This window comes from Nothoprocta perdicaria, unplaced genomic scaffold (assembly GCF_003342845.1).
Source record: "Nothoprocta perdicaria isolate Ctin4 unplaced genomic scaffold, notPer1 scaffold_302, whole genome shotgun sequence".
NCBI lineage: Eukaryota > Metazoa > Chordata > Aves > Tinamiformes > Tinamidae > Nothoprocta > Nothoprocta perdicaria.
The window spans coordinates 547,837-562,767 of NW_020455536.1; the positions used below are offsets into that span (position 1 = coordinate 547,837).

General features: G+C 41.7%; 1 protein-coding gene across 2 annotated transcripts in view; it reads right to left on the bottom strand.

Annotated features, from left to right (window-relative positions):
- The window catches only part of CEMIP (cell migration inducing hyaluronidase 1), a 107,570-nt gene that overhangs the window by 32,584 nt on the left and 60,055 nt on the right, over positions 1-14,931 (bottom strand). For both annotated transcript variants that reach the window (XM_026042465.1, XM_026042464.1), the window contains exons 7-11: positions 13,169-13,239; positions 12,474-12,569; positions 11,707-11,828; positions 9,367-9,508; positions 8,198-8,389 (exon numbers count right to left, since the gene is read on the bottom strand). In XM_026042465.1, coding sequence (XP_025898250.1) covers positions 8,198-8,389; positions 9,367-9,508; positions 11,707-11,828; positions 12,474-12,569; positions 13,169-13,239 — 623 coding nt within the window. The remainder of the gene's footprint in view (positions 1-8,197; positions 8,390-9,366; positions 9,509-11,706; positions 11,829-12,473; positions 12,570-13,168; positions 13,240-14,931) is intronic.

Genomic DNA, 14,931 nt, shown 5'->3' on the forward strand with positions numbered 1-14,931 from the left:
TGCTCAGATCCCACAACACACAGCATGGCCCACGGGTGAGTATGACCCTGCTCCAGTCAGACTGTTCATTTAAGCAGGGGCAGGATAGGGCAGAAAGCCCTATGGAAACTGTGTCCTGAGACAGCCAGAGTCCCAGTCAAGCTTGTGGGCTCCAAAATCTCTCCCTATTTGCAGCTCCCAAACTGCCCAGTGTTGGATTCACCTGCACATCTCCAACTTGCTCCCAGTGCTTGGCTCTTCCTTGGCTTAGTCAAGTCAATGGGGATCATCTGTGTGCCCCATGCTGGGTGTGCAGAGCTAATAGCCTCCCTCCACACACACCTGGCTCCTTGTGGGGCTAAAAGCACTAAAGCCTTCCTTGGCCTGACCAAAAGGGGTGAACTCCAGACAGTGTGGATGTCTAGAAAGCAAAATAATCTCTTTGCTATAATTTCATTCAAACATATTCATCCTCCCTCCTTCCTGCCTTGGCTTTCTGCAGAGAATGCAGTTGGGAAAAGGCTCGTCTTACTGACTACATTCCATATTATTCCAGTAAAAATAAGTAATAAACTCTTTGAGTAAACACTGAGCTTTAAGGAATGCTACACTTGCATGTATTTAATTTCAGTGGAACTGTTCAAAGCAATAATTAGAAACAAATGGTAAGCCTGAAGCCGGGCTATCACTGTGGAGCACTTTGTGCTTAAGCGGAGGTGCCAAGCTGGGGGGGCAGGAGGGGATTTTGAACATTTAAACATTCCTGTTTTAAACAAAACATCATGTTTGACTTTATGACAAAGATAAGCAAACACTATTCACTCCCCTTCTCTCCTGGGCCTGGGAGCAACGCAATGCACTGATAATGTGGGGATTCAGGAAGGGTGAGTGCTCTGCCTTGCTCTGAGATTGCCATGCTCCATGACAAGCAGTTACATGTGCCCTCTGCCTCACCTCCTCCACCTATAAAATAAGTGACATCACGATAAAACACTATTAACTAAAACAATGGTGATGACAGGACAGGTAGGCACAAACCCACATTCCTACCCATTTATCTTCCTCCTCTGATGAAGAATGAGACAGCGTTTTGTTGGGAAGAAGGCTAGAAAAGCTTGGAGGAGGATTAATTATACTGCAGCAAGCCTGAAAGGCAGGAAGGCCTGGCTTGCCTGGGTGTCCCTGGAGCATCCCCTCATCAGGTGCACATCCAAAATTAGACCCAGCCTGTCCAAAAAGCAGCTTCACTTCCCTTGCTCATGTACATTAAAAAGCCCTGTCTACAAGTGTCCTCTGCATGAGGAAACTCTATGCTAGACTCTTATGCAACTCTGTTAAGGAACATGATTTCTCATTTTGAAACTGTTTTTTTAGCAGTTATTTTCAGTTTGCCCCCAACATTGACCTTGCTTTGAATTACTGAAGTACAGGAAGAAATGCAGATAATCATAAGAACATCTTATTTGAAGCCACATCTCTGGGAATCATGGCACTGAAAGTTGATAGGCAGTTTTGTTATTTATGTGCTGAGCTCTAGAATAATAAATGTCATGGTTGCATGTATTTAATTTAATTTAACACTAGCCCAGACATGCAAAATAGTGTAAGCACTGACAGGAATGTTAAACACGCACTACCCAGATTCTAAATATAACTCCTTGGGTGCATGTTTTTCACTTTGTGCTTTTGCTGACTTGACTAGTTGGGAGATAAAAGGTGAGRGGGAAAGCAATTCCCTTCCAGCGTCGAAGTGGATTTTGAATAATAGCTCTTTTAACCGAGTTTGGAAAAACAAACCTCTCCTCACGGCAGCCAGAAATTCAAGCTCCCCACGGCACTTGGGACTGTGCTGTGGAAATGGTTCACAAGAGACAGACGCTGGCACAGGAGCCCTCAGGTGCTGTAAAATCTTTATGGAAACCAGGACCGGGCAATTCCCATAGGGCTGGCAGTGCCAGGATACTGGCTTATAAACCTGAGGTGCTTGCAGTCAGCCCATGGGGGCCTGTTTGGTGATAGGCAGGAGAAAATAATAAGAAAAAAGAGGCTGCTGCATGGATGTGAACTCCAGAGAGGACACACGGGAACGGGAGCTGTGACTGGAATTTGGAGCTAAGCTGCTGCTTGCAGCGGGGAGGCTGCGCAGCAGATACCCCAAACCCTGAGACCTCAGCCATGGGCGAGCCCGAAGCAGCAACTCGGGAACGGGCACTGGAATGGCTGGATGATAAGAAAAGCAGCACTACAGCTCTGGAAGTGGGAGGGAAGCAGCTGCTGCTTCAGCAGCGACGCTGGTCCCAGGGATTTCCCAAGCCAGAGCCGGGTGACTGATTCACTGGCTCCTTCTTTGGGCTGGGTCTGGTACATCCCTCACGAGCAGGAGGTGCCTCACCGGCCAGCGTGACGTGCGCCGGGCTACAATCTACAGCAAACACAACCTGCCAGTGGCATGGGTTGTATCTCTACCTGACAGCCCAGTGTGCTGGGAAAAGCATCCCCTGGATTTGCTGCTCTTGCTGTCGCRCCGGTGCCTGCAGAGAGCAGAACATAAATTCACACAGAATAGAGGGTTAATTTGTGGGTTTGCCTGACATAGGTTTTGATTCAGCAGAATATGAGCACATTTCCATGCTTACTACTCAAGACAGCAACTATTAAAGTAGTCAGGGCAGTTATTAGTAAGGGCAGGGCAACTACTGAAAGGAAGTATGTATTAAGATAAACACAGATGATCCACAAATCAAGGGCAGGCTTATGTCAACATAACAGTTCAAAGTGGAGTCTCCGCAAACCGTGCAAAGCTTCAGGAAAACCTGTCATACTTGAACTTAACCATAAAACCTGGGTCTCGCTCCTTATCAAGCCTCCGAAGGGTGGAATTTTAAAACTATTTCAGCAGCTACAGAGGCAGATGTGGGCCTGGCTCTGGCGACCTGGCTGCAGATCTGCCTTTCAAAAGCCCCCAGGTCGGCTCACACATTCCAAGTGCCTTGGTGCTAAATGACTTAAACTCCTAAATCTCACTTTCAGAATTCAATCAGGCACTTGGAGGCCTAGGCTTGATTAAGATGAAATGGATCTCAGATTATCCTGATTTTTTTTTCTCTTTCTTAAATGTTCACAGTTCTCCAATGGGTCCTTTGTTCTCCTCAGCGCTTTCTCAGGCTGGGGATCAGATCTTCCCTCTCATGGTTCTTTAACATTTCCTAAACGAGAGTTTTTAAAAGAAATGTTGAACACAAACATGTCTATTCAACCCATGTAATCCAATGACAAGGAATACTTTGGGGTTTCTTTTGTTTGTTTGTTTAAATCAGTGTAACTCATTGTAGATGCCGGCTAGTGCTAATGTCATTATTGCATGTTTTTAATAACCAGCAAATGTTCTCACAGGCATCCTAACAAAACTTCATTACTGAATTATGCTGATGGCACCAGCCACCAAAATGAGTGATAAATAAATGAAAGCAATAAAATCATAATGTAATACAGCATGGTTTGGGAGAAGTAACCAGTTTCTTAAGTCATGAAGGATGAAACTTTGGAAAGATCTCAGACCCAACTCACACTCCTTGGGATACTTTCTAGGTAACTCACTCTGTGGAGCTCTGAAGCACCCCCTTGGCTGTAGGAGAGTTAAAAACCACGAGTTTACAAGCAGAACATTAAGTACATGCTTAAGTGCTGCGTTGGATCAAAACTTTCTGTCAGTAGCTGTTTGGTTTCAAGGCTGAAGTTAGTGATCTAGGGCTCTAGGGCTTGAGCTGGTCCTGTTTGAGGTGGGGTGGACATCTGGTGGATGGTAGACATCCATCTCCTTGGCATCCCAGAGCCAAGTCTGAGTCCTGCTGCCTCTCAGGGAAGAGCTTTTGGTCTTTGGTGATCCCAGTATCTGCAACATCTTTCCCTGCTCTCCCGCTTCGTGCCCTCTTTTTGCCCTAGCTCACTGGCAGTAAACCAACATTTTTCTGTAAATGGGAAGTTTTCCCTCTCTGCCCTTTCAGCTTTTTTTCTCTCCTCACCCTGACATTGAAGTCCTTGCAGTTGGGCTGGGAAGATTAAGCAGGTCTGGCTGGCAAACAGATCAAATCCTTACTTCTTAAACGGAGCCCAAACATGAACCTTTTGAACTGCTGTGTAAACTTTATTGTGTTTCTTCGAACTCTGCTTCTAGGCAATGGCCAAAGGTGGAAAATGGAGCTCTGAAAGTCTGCTAGAAAGGGCTATTTCACAATATTTCCTGCCCAACCCTCAAGCACCAGAGATGCCTTAAAAAAAAGGGTTTGCAAGGAATTCCAGCCGAAAGGATGCCAACCTCTACACAGACCTCTCCAAATCGCTAGAAATATCTGAATTTTGACAGTGAAGTAATTTCCCCTGCTCTCAAAGCACAGCTCAAATGCTGACACTGGCAGTTACTGTGGAGTTGTTTGAGAATTATATATTTACCATTCCTTTTATTTCAGAGCAAGTTCCCAGCATGACATGGAGCCCTGTAAACTCCATTATCTCTAAAATATATGCAACCCAATAAGCTTGATTTAAGATACATGTAATTGTAATAATAGATTTTCTAATACGTGGGATAATTTGCATAATTATGCCAGGCACAACTAGGTTTTTTTCATGCTTTATCAAAAGCCCTATACAAGCACAAAAGGGGATTTCAGCATTTCTCTTCCATGGAGAAACTTATCAGCACTGGTAGTAACTTCATACAGAGGGCCCAAGATGCAGATAAGATTTGTTTCCCAGGGAAAATGGACAAAATACTAGATGTTGCTACTATCCACTTCTGCCACAACACCACAACCCTTCCTTCCTTCCTGCCTTCCTTCCGTCTCCCTCCCGTTCTGTGGCACTGCCGGCCCTCCCGGGGCTTTGTGAACTTCCAAGATCAAACACTTTTAATCTGTTCCCACAGAGAAAATAATCTAGACAGAAAAATGACAAGCAAAAAAGTTAAAAATAAAAAAAAAGGAGGTGAGAGGGCAGAAAAGCTCCATTTGAGCCAGTGACAGTTTGACTGGGACTTGTGACTGTYGGAGTCAAGTGGAGTTAGTGGAATTACTTGCCCCAATAAAGCAGGTCCAAAAATACATCTTTGGGTGCCCTCCCTTGCTTTCATTGCTGGATTTTTTCAGAGGGCTACAGTTAGACATCCAAATCCTACTAAAATCTAATGAGAATGGAGTATTAGCTTGCTTAAGCTCTTCTGAAAAGACTAGCCTTACTTTCCTTCAACATTCATCTTCTTTGCCTCTAGCCAAGCCATTTCTAGCAAGTGAAGCAAGTATGACTCTCCATCAGGAAGCATCAGTATAAATAGCACATGAGCTAACTAATATGTTGGACTTATTTGGCACAATACTCTAAACCATGTCTATTAAGATATTACTAAACGATGAGAGCATTATAATTATAATTAAAGCTTGGAATGCCAAGTGGCTGTCCACGGACCAGAGGTTTTCTGAATTTTTTTTAACAAAGAGGCTTTTACATAGTTCAGATATGACATTCAGGTTTTGATTTAAAAAATGAAAGTAGAAAGGAAAAAAAAAGATTAAAAGGAATATAACCCATCATGGGTAGGAATGGTTTTATCATTTGTCTTTCAAAGGGCAGAATTCTGGAGTTCTCAACTGCTAACTTAAAGCTTCTCGGGAAAATTAGTCAATTCCACTTATTACACATGACTCCCAGCCCATGTATATTAGTGCATTGGCATGAAAGCCTTTTCTCCGAAGGAGCAGARCAAGCCTGAAGATCTCCTGCTGGGAAAGGCAGGCAGACATTCAAGAGGAAGGTCTTCTGCTTGCAATTAGGAGCCCATTCTGTCCGCTGCGCTGGAGAAGCAAAGGCTACAGGCCCAGCCCTGCTGCTTCCAGGTATTTTTATGCAATTGCTTTCTGTCTGTCACTCCCCCTTGCCATGATGCCTCAGCCTGCTGGCCAAATAGAGGCCCAAAGCTCCTGCTGTTGTATGGCCACCTCTCTGGCCAGTCATTGCAGGCAGGGATGCAGGCTGCAGGGAGCTGGAGACATGAGGATGGGCGCACAGAGTCCCTGGACAGATGGACAGCACCCACCCAATGGGGCATAAATTCTTCTTCTGCCTGTTCCTGATACATATTCCTGATGAACAAGGTTATACGATGACCAAGCACAGAGCAGCATGGTGACCTGCTGGCTCCTACGGATGGCTCAGCCATCCGCAGGATTTACTTCACCTAGAGTGAACTTAAGATCAGGCAGATTATTTTATTTTATAGTGTGAATGTGATTTTGCTGCAAGAAAGTTGGATGCGATTCTTATTATGAGACCAGATTCTGGCCTGATTGATATAATCAGTGAAATCCCAATTGACGTCAATGGGGTTGCCTGGATATAAGTAAGGGCAGACTTTGGCCCCAGTATTCAAGTTATTTGTGGTAATAAAAGGAATGTCCTGATTCTCCTAAGGAGTAATTGGAGACCAAGAGCCCAATTACTTTAACAAGTGTTTCCACTTGCTTCTTTACTTGAAAACCACACGATGTTTTGTTGTTTTTAACCCTTATTTATTTCCTTAAACTAACACTCTGGCCCTTGCTGTGGATAATAAATGTAACTACATGTATTTCACAGATCCTTAAGATTATGGGAAGAACCTAACAGAAATATTAATCTGTGGTCTTTATTTTTATTGACTAACTTCCAAGATCATCCTCATGAAGTAACTTGTATCCTACTAGTCTGGAACAGTTTTTCCAATGGCTCAAAACTTGTTCAAGAAAAATATTCAGTTTGGAGTTGTCTCTTCTTTATAGCTTGAAAGTACTAGTCGGTTTAAGTCATAAGACTATGATACATTCAAACTGAGAATAACATTTTTCTTGGCTTCACACACACCTCTCCTTTAGGCCACCTAATAATGAATGACTAGAGCTCTGTGAAAAAAACACTTACAAAGGAAGTAGATTTGTATCTTCCTGAAGATGTTGCATCAGAGATAATGGTAAAGTAGCTCATTTCACAGAAGTGAGCAAACTCCCTGGTGCATTGGATGTTCCAAGTGCCCTCATGGTTTCTCAGAAAGATTTTACTGCAAATATACACAAAAGCTCTGCCTAGAAAAACTGCCAGTGCTTAAGCAAAAGATAATGGAATATGCATGAATTATCACCAAATACCACAATTCAAATATGGGCTCAGCTATTGCACATTCATATATTTAAAAAGTTAGCTTTGCTTTTATAAAGCATGGCAATTACAAGTTCTTTATCTATTCCCAAAAGAGGCAGTAAGGTGATGATTCTATATTCTGCTTATCAGYCTGCCAAAATCTAGTTCTGGAAGAAAAAGACCACTTTGCAAACTCAAGTGGTGATGCACATCTCCAATTATTCATCTCACTTTTATGCTTTTATTTGTAACGCTCTGTAGTTGGCCATAGTTACCCTATTTAATTGGGCTTAGTAGCTGATGGTCACTGTACAACCATTAGACTGCAATGTCTGATCAGCAACAACAATATGTTCCAGATTTGAGCCAGTCATCATCTAGAGAAAACTCTCTTGCTCTGCAAAGTTTCCTGCTCAGATTAATGCAGACAACCCTCTACACACTCCCTTGCCCCAAGTACTGTGGCTCTAGACAATATGGTTGGCCACATGACTCCAGAAATTCTTGGTTAATGCATCACATCACCTCAAAGCAATGCAGTCTAGACACACAGTAAAAAGAAACAGCAGCTTCAGTAGTGCAGGACAGAGTTTTGAAAATGTAAGACTACATTTCTGGTTAAATATAACTTTCTTAGGAAAATAGCCAGTTATACATTACTTCATAGCCTTAAAAATTTCACATGGTCAGCTCCTCCCCTAGCTCACCCTCCAGTTCAGCTACGCTCACCTCCTGCTCTCCAGAAAGTGGCACATTTCCAAAAGTAGAAATGCACAATTCTATTCAAGAATTCTATTCAAGAGTAGGTCAAGCACATTAACTGATTTTCTCCCTTAAATAAATACATCCATTCAATAGCGAACAAACAAACAAGCAAATTWAAAAAAATCAATCAGGTACTGAAAAAGAAAGGAAGCAGAATCAAATCAGACTTTTCTTCAAGCAAGAAAGGCATGTGTTGCTGAAAAACACCTCAGAACTCCCACTGTTTACTTAGTGGGGTTACCTCAGTGTAAATGGCAGTAATACTGACTTGACAAGACACATTCCTTACCTGCTACCTTGACCTGGTTGGCTCTGCAAGCCCTGCACGACAGCACTGGGAACTCTTCAGCCTGGTACATGGAGTAGTCCGTGCTTGCAACCACAATCCTGTCCCCAGGTTGCCATGAGCTCACATCATCTGCCAGGTTCAAGACCGTGCTGTTCACATTGGTGTCAATGGTCACTGTAAGCTTGGGCTTCACTGAAAAGCACACGTATGAATTCAGTTAAACCTATCACAAAGGGTTTGCTTGTGTTTTGTGTGCATCATTTTTTGACCACCACCAAAAATCRTAATTTCCTCATGCAATATGAAACAGTTAACTCTTCCAAACATGCTCTTTACTGGCTTTGGATTGGAAAGCAAGCAAACAAGAAAATGGTTTCTGTTCATTGCAGGCAGGTGGATTTTCAGCTAATCCAACTAAATTTAAATGTAGTTCTTAGCGACTCCTTTTCACTACACCCACTTAGCAAGAGAATTTATGGGCACCGGACCCCGGTATTTACAGCAGGCAAGTGGTCTTTAACATAATGACTGCTTTTTCAAAAACAAAAACGTTTCCTATCCTTCTATTCCAACCATTTGGACACTAAAGATTCCCATCTAATAAGCAGGTTAGAATAGTGGTGTTGGAATTGGTAACTACAAAATGAATTATTACTTTTAAAATCTGCTGTCTTCTTGCACACTAGATGAGTAATCTTACCTCATTCCAAAATGCTTTAATGAAAGGCAAGTTATGTAAAGAAGGGACTTGCCCAATGTTTGCCATAGCCTTGTTGGGTTTTCAAGACACCACCCTGTTACCTATACTAGTGTGCAGGAGTTTTTTTCYAAGATAAATCTTCAGCTGTTGTATCTGTGTTCATGTCAATACACCAGCCAAAACTGCAGCTTGGGAAATTACTGAACTCTTATGTGAGCAAAAGACACTCATCAGAGGACAGTGTTTCTGCCTTTTCCTGATCTGGATTAGGTCTACACTATGTATATCAGGCAGAATGCTTTTCAGAAGAGACTACAGTTACCAGCAGCAAAAATACTGCATGAAATTCATGTTTCTCAAATGGATTCTCTTYCTCAGTGCTAACTTCTGCATCCTCCCAACGGCCATGCTGGTGGAGGAGGTCCTCCAAATGACATGAGAGTCTGGCTTCCAGAAAGAGGTCACATACCAGATTTGCCACACAGGAACCGTACTTTGTAGTTCTGGCAACCTTCGTCTGTCTGGTCCTTACCATGGCACAGGAACCTATAATCACGGCCACTTTTGTAAAAAACCTCAGTTGTTAAGTTTGCTCCATCAAGCGTCATCGCCTGAAATGAGAATAGAAATGTGAAATGGATTAGAACTGGCTGTGAAGGGACTGCACCTACACATTGGCACCTTTGAGACAGGCAATTGCTCTGGTTTCAGATGAGGTACAATAGCTGCATAACAAAACAAGATGACTGCTACATGTATTATCCAGCTAGTACTCCAGCTGRTGCTCTAACAGGGCTATTTTATGTGCAGACTGTGTAGATTATTGCTAGSTGTATGTGTTTCTCCCATATCTATATTAAGACCATGTGCTTTTTTTGGAAGGAATATTCTGAGCTTTGCTAACATCTGCCTTGGTGCCCTAGATTTTCTCTTGCCATTTGTCTGAGGTCAGCTGAAAACACTGAACACAGATGCTTGTACCCAAATGAACTCATGGTTTTCAAGCCTCTTGACTGTACTTGTTTCATTACTTGTGGATAGACTATGTCTGAACTTTGCAGAAGAAAGAGGTGGCAGTGTCTTATGTCTTCTTTGCATTCACCARTGATAACTGCTATATCTACTAAGATAATAGGAAGCTGTTTTAACATCCATGTTGGAGCATTGCTCAACAAAACAAAACAAGAAGTGGCATTTTCTTACACGTATGTACCAGTCACCAGTGGGATACACAGCCTCTTCTATGTTCCTGCTGGAGCAACACCAGCCCTCAGGGCCAGGTTGGATTTCACAGTCTGGGCTCTGAGGCTTGCAATTCTCCTGATGCTTTCACAAAAATGCAACGTGTTTCTCTGGGCAACCCAAACATCACATGCATTTTAACAAAGCACCAGGAAATAAAACATCTTTCAATGATGAGCCTCATCCTGCATCTCTCATTGATGCCAACCTTCCTTGTTAATGCAGACACTCCGCTACCCTGTTTAGATTTGCACCACCAGCTGCAGGGATGTGCCTCTGGCTGGRCTGGCCTTCTATTATTATCATTTTATCTTTAGTTTTCTTGCATGTAGCATAGCTGGAGCAGGCCAGCTGGTATAAATCAGTGTAACTTTATGAAGTCAATGAGTAACACCATTAACACTGCATGAGGATTTTCCCTAGGATCCTGAGGATAAACTAAAAAATGCTGTTTCACTTTTAATATTCATGGGGAAAAAAAAGTAGCTCTCACTTAGCAGAACAGAAAAATAGCTTTGATTCTTGAAGAGAAGAATGTATTTCTTTTTTCCTCTTGTAATAGACATGCTAGAATGACCAGTATTGTAATGAACACCTGACCTCTCTTCTAAACTAAATTGTCACTTCAAATATATACGTAAGGAAACAGAAATAAATGTGGATTTGCTCAGACCTGGCAAAAAGTTATAGGGCAATTTTTTTCCTTCCTGTTCAAGTGGAGATTCTTTATAACCTCTATCCTTAGAAACTTTCACTCATACTGTTAGCACTCCCATTTACTTAAATAGCAGCATTCTTGTGAGTAAAGACAGCTCTCACAGTTCAGAGTATGCAGGGACCTTAGTGATGTAAGGCATTTTACTGTCTTTTGCTAGGTAATGCTTCTGTTATATTGCCAAATAGATATGCAACGTATTTAGCTGGCATTTACCAAGAAAGGTTTTTTTTTTTTTTTTCTGGGAAGGCCTTAAGGAACCTTTTGCAGTCTTGAAAAAGGTATATGATTTCCCTTCAGCATGCTGGCCAGATGGTGTAATTATAATGTTTAGCCTCAGATAGATTTCAAATTTCTTTCCACAGAGAAAAACCAATTGACTCAAATAAATGGCTGCAAGGTCACTAACATTTTTTTTCCAACCTACCAGTTGGTAGCTTGCACTATTGCACTATTCTCATCTCACTGCACTCTGTGATTAATTTTTCAAGTAGGATCCATTCCAGAACCATTTAAAAACTTTGAAATTTTCATGTGCTTTTTTTTTTTTTCTTTTAATCTTCCAACAGGGAACCACATATTTCCTAGTACATCTGTGCTGTCTGTGGCCCCATCTGTACTCCTGCTTATGCCAGAAGCCACAATTTACTGAGGAAAGCTTAATTCTATAACATTTTATCTCAAAAAATACAGAGGTTGGATATCAGATCTTGTCAGTCAAGTATTAAAGTGGTAAAATAATCAGTGTATTCTATTTAGGAAAAAATCCACTGACAAGCACCAGGTTCTGATCTGAATCACTGTAAAGAGGACTGGCTCTGTCTCTCTAAAGCAAGTAGTAAGCAAGCCTACCTGGATATCAATGGGTTGACTACAGATTTTATCATGATAAGCAGCTTTGAAGTCTGAAAGCTTCTCCATGTCCTTAGATCTTGCTTTATYGGGCTTCTCAAACCACTCTGTCCACTCTACATCTGGAGACAAGTGCAAACAAGAAAAGTCATTTGAAAGTCAAGCTTAACGAATGCTGCAAAACGCATAAAGCATAATTTGATCTCAGATATCATTCACAAGTTTCTTCACCAGTGATCTAACTCCTGTCTCTTTCTACCAGTCTGTCAGCTGCTTTTAATGATTCTGCAAAGTGTAATCAGCCAAGGGAGACTGGAGTTATTAAAAACTACATAATTGGAGTATGCAGACTGAATATTATTAAATAGTTAYGGATTTTCATACTGTGTTCTTCTACTTAGCTGCCTATTCTGGTTTTCAGATCAAGTTACACTTGGTTACTGCATGTTGTCTGAAACATAGATATGATGACTATGCAGTCAAAAGAAATAAGAGGTTTTGTGTGATCTCTTAGATCATAAGAGATTGAATTTCATACTCAATGCAGTAAAGGAAAAAGGATCCTGGTTACTCAGAGGGACCTGGAGACAACTGGAGAAAGAATCTGTGCATATTTGTTACTTGGCTTAGCATCAATGTAAATAGCAGCTAGCAAGACTGCTGTTCCCCAGTGGAAAGATATTGCAATAAAAAGCACCATTCCAAAAAGATTTCACCCTGTTTGTCAGCTCCCTGTCATTGAGCTAAGGGGCAAACAGGCCTCTTACCTTGAACCCACTCACTCGTTGAAGAGACATTAAAATGTTCTCCACTCTCAGCTAGGAACAGCTTGAATACTTTGGCCACTGCTGACCCTTTGTGGCCTGCAAAATAAGAATGACTGGTAAAATCACTGCAGTCAACAGAAGTCAGAACTGAAAAGGTAAAGACTCAGGTGAGCATTTGCATATTTTGGACATATAATCCAGAGCTAGTCCCACACAACTTCCAAAAAAATTCTTGAACTTGGAATCAGGTTTCAGACACTTTTATAACTGCTTGGACAACCACAAGGAAAATCTTTCATAGACCAAGGAGACATAAAAAAGACCCTAACAATTTAAGTATTTTGCTATTTTTATTTGATGTTGTAGTAAGTGATGTCATTAGCTATTTTTGATGATGCCATGAAAAGTCACAGTAAACATCACAGCTCTTCAGTTTTTTATGAGGATGTAGTTTTGCAAGAGCTTTTGAGGCTACCAACACAGAATACATMGACTTCTATTTTCAAATGATATAACTGGGATAGCCCCACAGCTCTCTATCAAAGGAGGCAGACTGATCTCAAAAGAGCTACGTGGATTTATATTGGTGCAGGATCTGATCTTTTATCTCAGGGTTCAAAAAGCCCAAGTTGTTAATCTCATTTATAACTCCAATATTTCTAGAGATAATGTTAAGGATTTTGTACATGAATTACCTTGATATTCRATGTGGTCTTCAACAGAAGAGGAGGGATTTCCTTTAACAGTAATAAAACTCCATGGGTGTCTGGGAAACAAAGASAGAGAGGATCAAATTATTTAATGTATGAGATGCCGATTTTTTTAAAATGCAACATATCTTGTATTTGAGGCACCACACTCAAAACAGTACAATTTATGTGACTGGCAGTTTAGTCAAAATAAAAATATCTTAACACTTTATATTTCTTTAGAAAATATATTGCAAGAGAGGGGAAGTAGGGAAGTTCAACACAAATCCCTTCTTAACACACACCTATAATTAGTAGTTTCTTGACTGAGTATTTAAAGAGGCTTGTTTGTGGCAGGAACAAAGGACACTGACAGTTCTTTGGGGAGCCTGAAAATCTGTGTGTTCAGGGGTGTGTGTGTCCAAGTACACAAAAAGACTTGAAAAGGTTAAATGAATGTAAGTCATGTGAAAATCTTATACATCACTCTTCTCTTCTCTGAGTGTGCTCTCAGACAGGTTGTCATCCTTGCCCTAACTCTAGCAAATAATCCCACAGATTAAGTTTTKTCTCCATCTGTAAAAATATCCCAGGATTTCAGTAGCATCAGGATTTACTCTCGAGTCTTGCAGGTTCCCCTATGCCCCACATTGGTTGGTGTAAGCRATAGAATGAACCACACTTGGACCTCCAAGGAAAGCATGAAGGGACACCGACAGCCACTGAAACCTGTGSTGCTGGCACAACAGGGACCCACAAAGGCCCTGTCACCCCACAGAGATGGGGTGGCAGGGAGGAAAGACACTTTACCACTCAATAGGCAAGATTTTGGATTATTTTTTGTATTACTTCTTGGTCCCGCAGATTTGAAAGCAATGACGAAAAAGATGATGGCTCCAACATATTCTAAAAATATTCTAAAATAATATAAAGCTAGCCGGTTTTGTAAACCAACCTTTGGCCTCATTTCCATATGTTATTTGTTTCCTCTAGCTAGTTTTTCACTAACAGAATTTTTAAACCAGTTCCTCCTCAATGCATGAGGACCCATACCATCTGTCTGGGACATATGAAGTGGGAGGACCAGTAAGTCCAGTAAAAGCCAAACCAGTGCTGCTTGGCTGAGATTCCAAGGGGAATAATTGTGTCATTGAGCGCTGAAAGCCGTGCTCTTCATTTATTAGTAAAAGGGGGGAAAAAGCTCACTCAAAGAGCAAATTTACATTTCAACAGGGCAAGAATAGAGGAGGAATGCAAAGATTTTCCTTTCTTTCCTCATCTCCCAGACGGAATAGGCAGCAGGAAGCAATGCCAGGAGCACAGAAACCAAGCTGCATAAATTAGCATTGCTCTACTGCRGCAAGGGGGGTTCAGGTGGCTTGACCATCTGGTTGAGTGTGACACAACTGGAGATAGCCTGGCGTTTGTCTCTACAACCACCCCCTCAGAGTCAGAAAGCTCCCCAGCATATGGCCAAGCAGCTCTCAGGAAAGCACCTGAGGGCTGAGGTGTACACCCCTGCTCCCAGCTACAGACTTGGCTGCAATGGAAAGCATTATGCCTAAATTATACTTAAGTTATACTTAAGAGAAGCTGTCTGAAATTCCCTAGCCAGTGCAGAGAAGTCCTTGTTGCATTTTACACAAAATCTTCATCAGCTCCCCAAAACAAACTCCATCTCCACTGCACTCCAAACTGACATTTGTCTGTTCCCAAAGACTGCTTTTTTAAAATTACTTATCCCTGAAAAGTAGGGTTTTTTGGTTTTG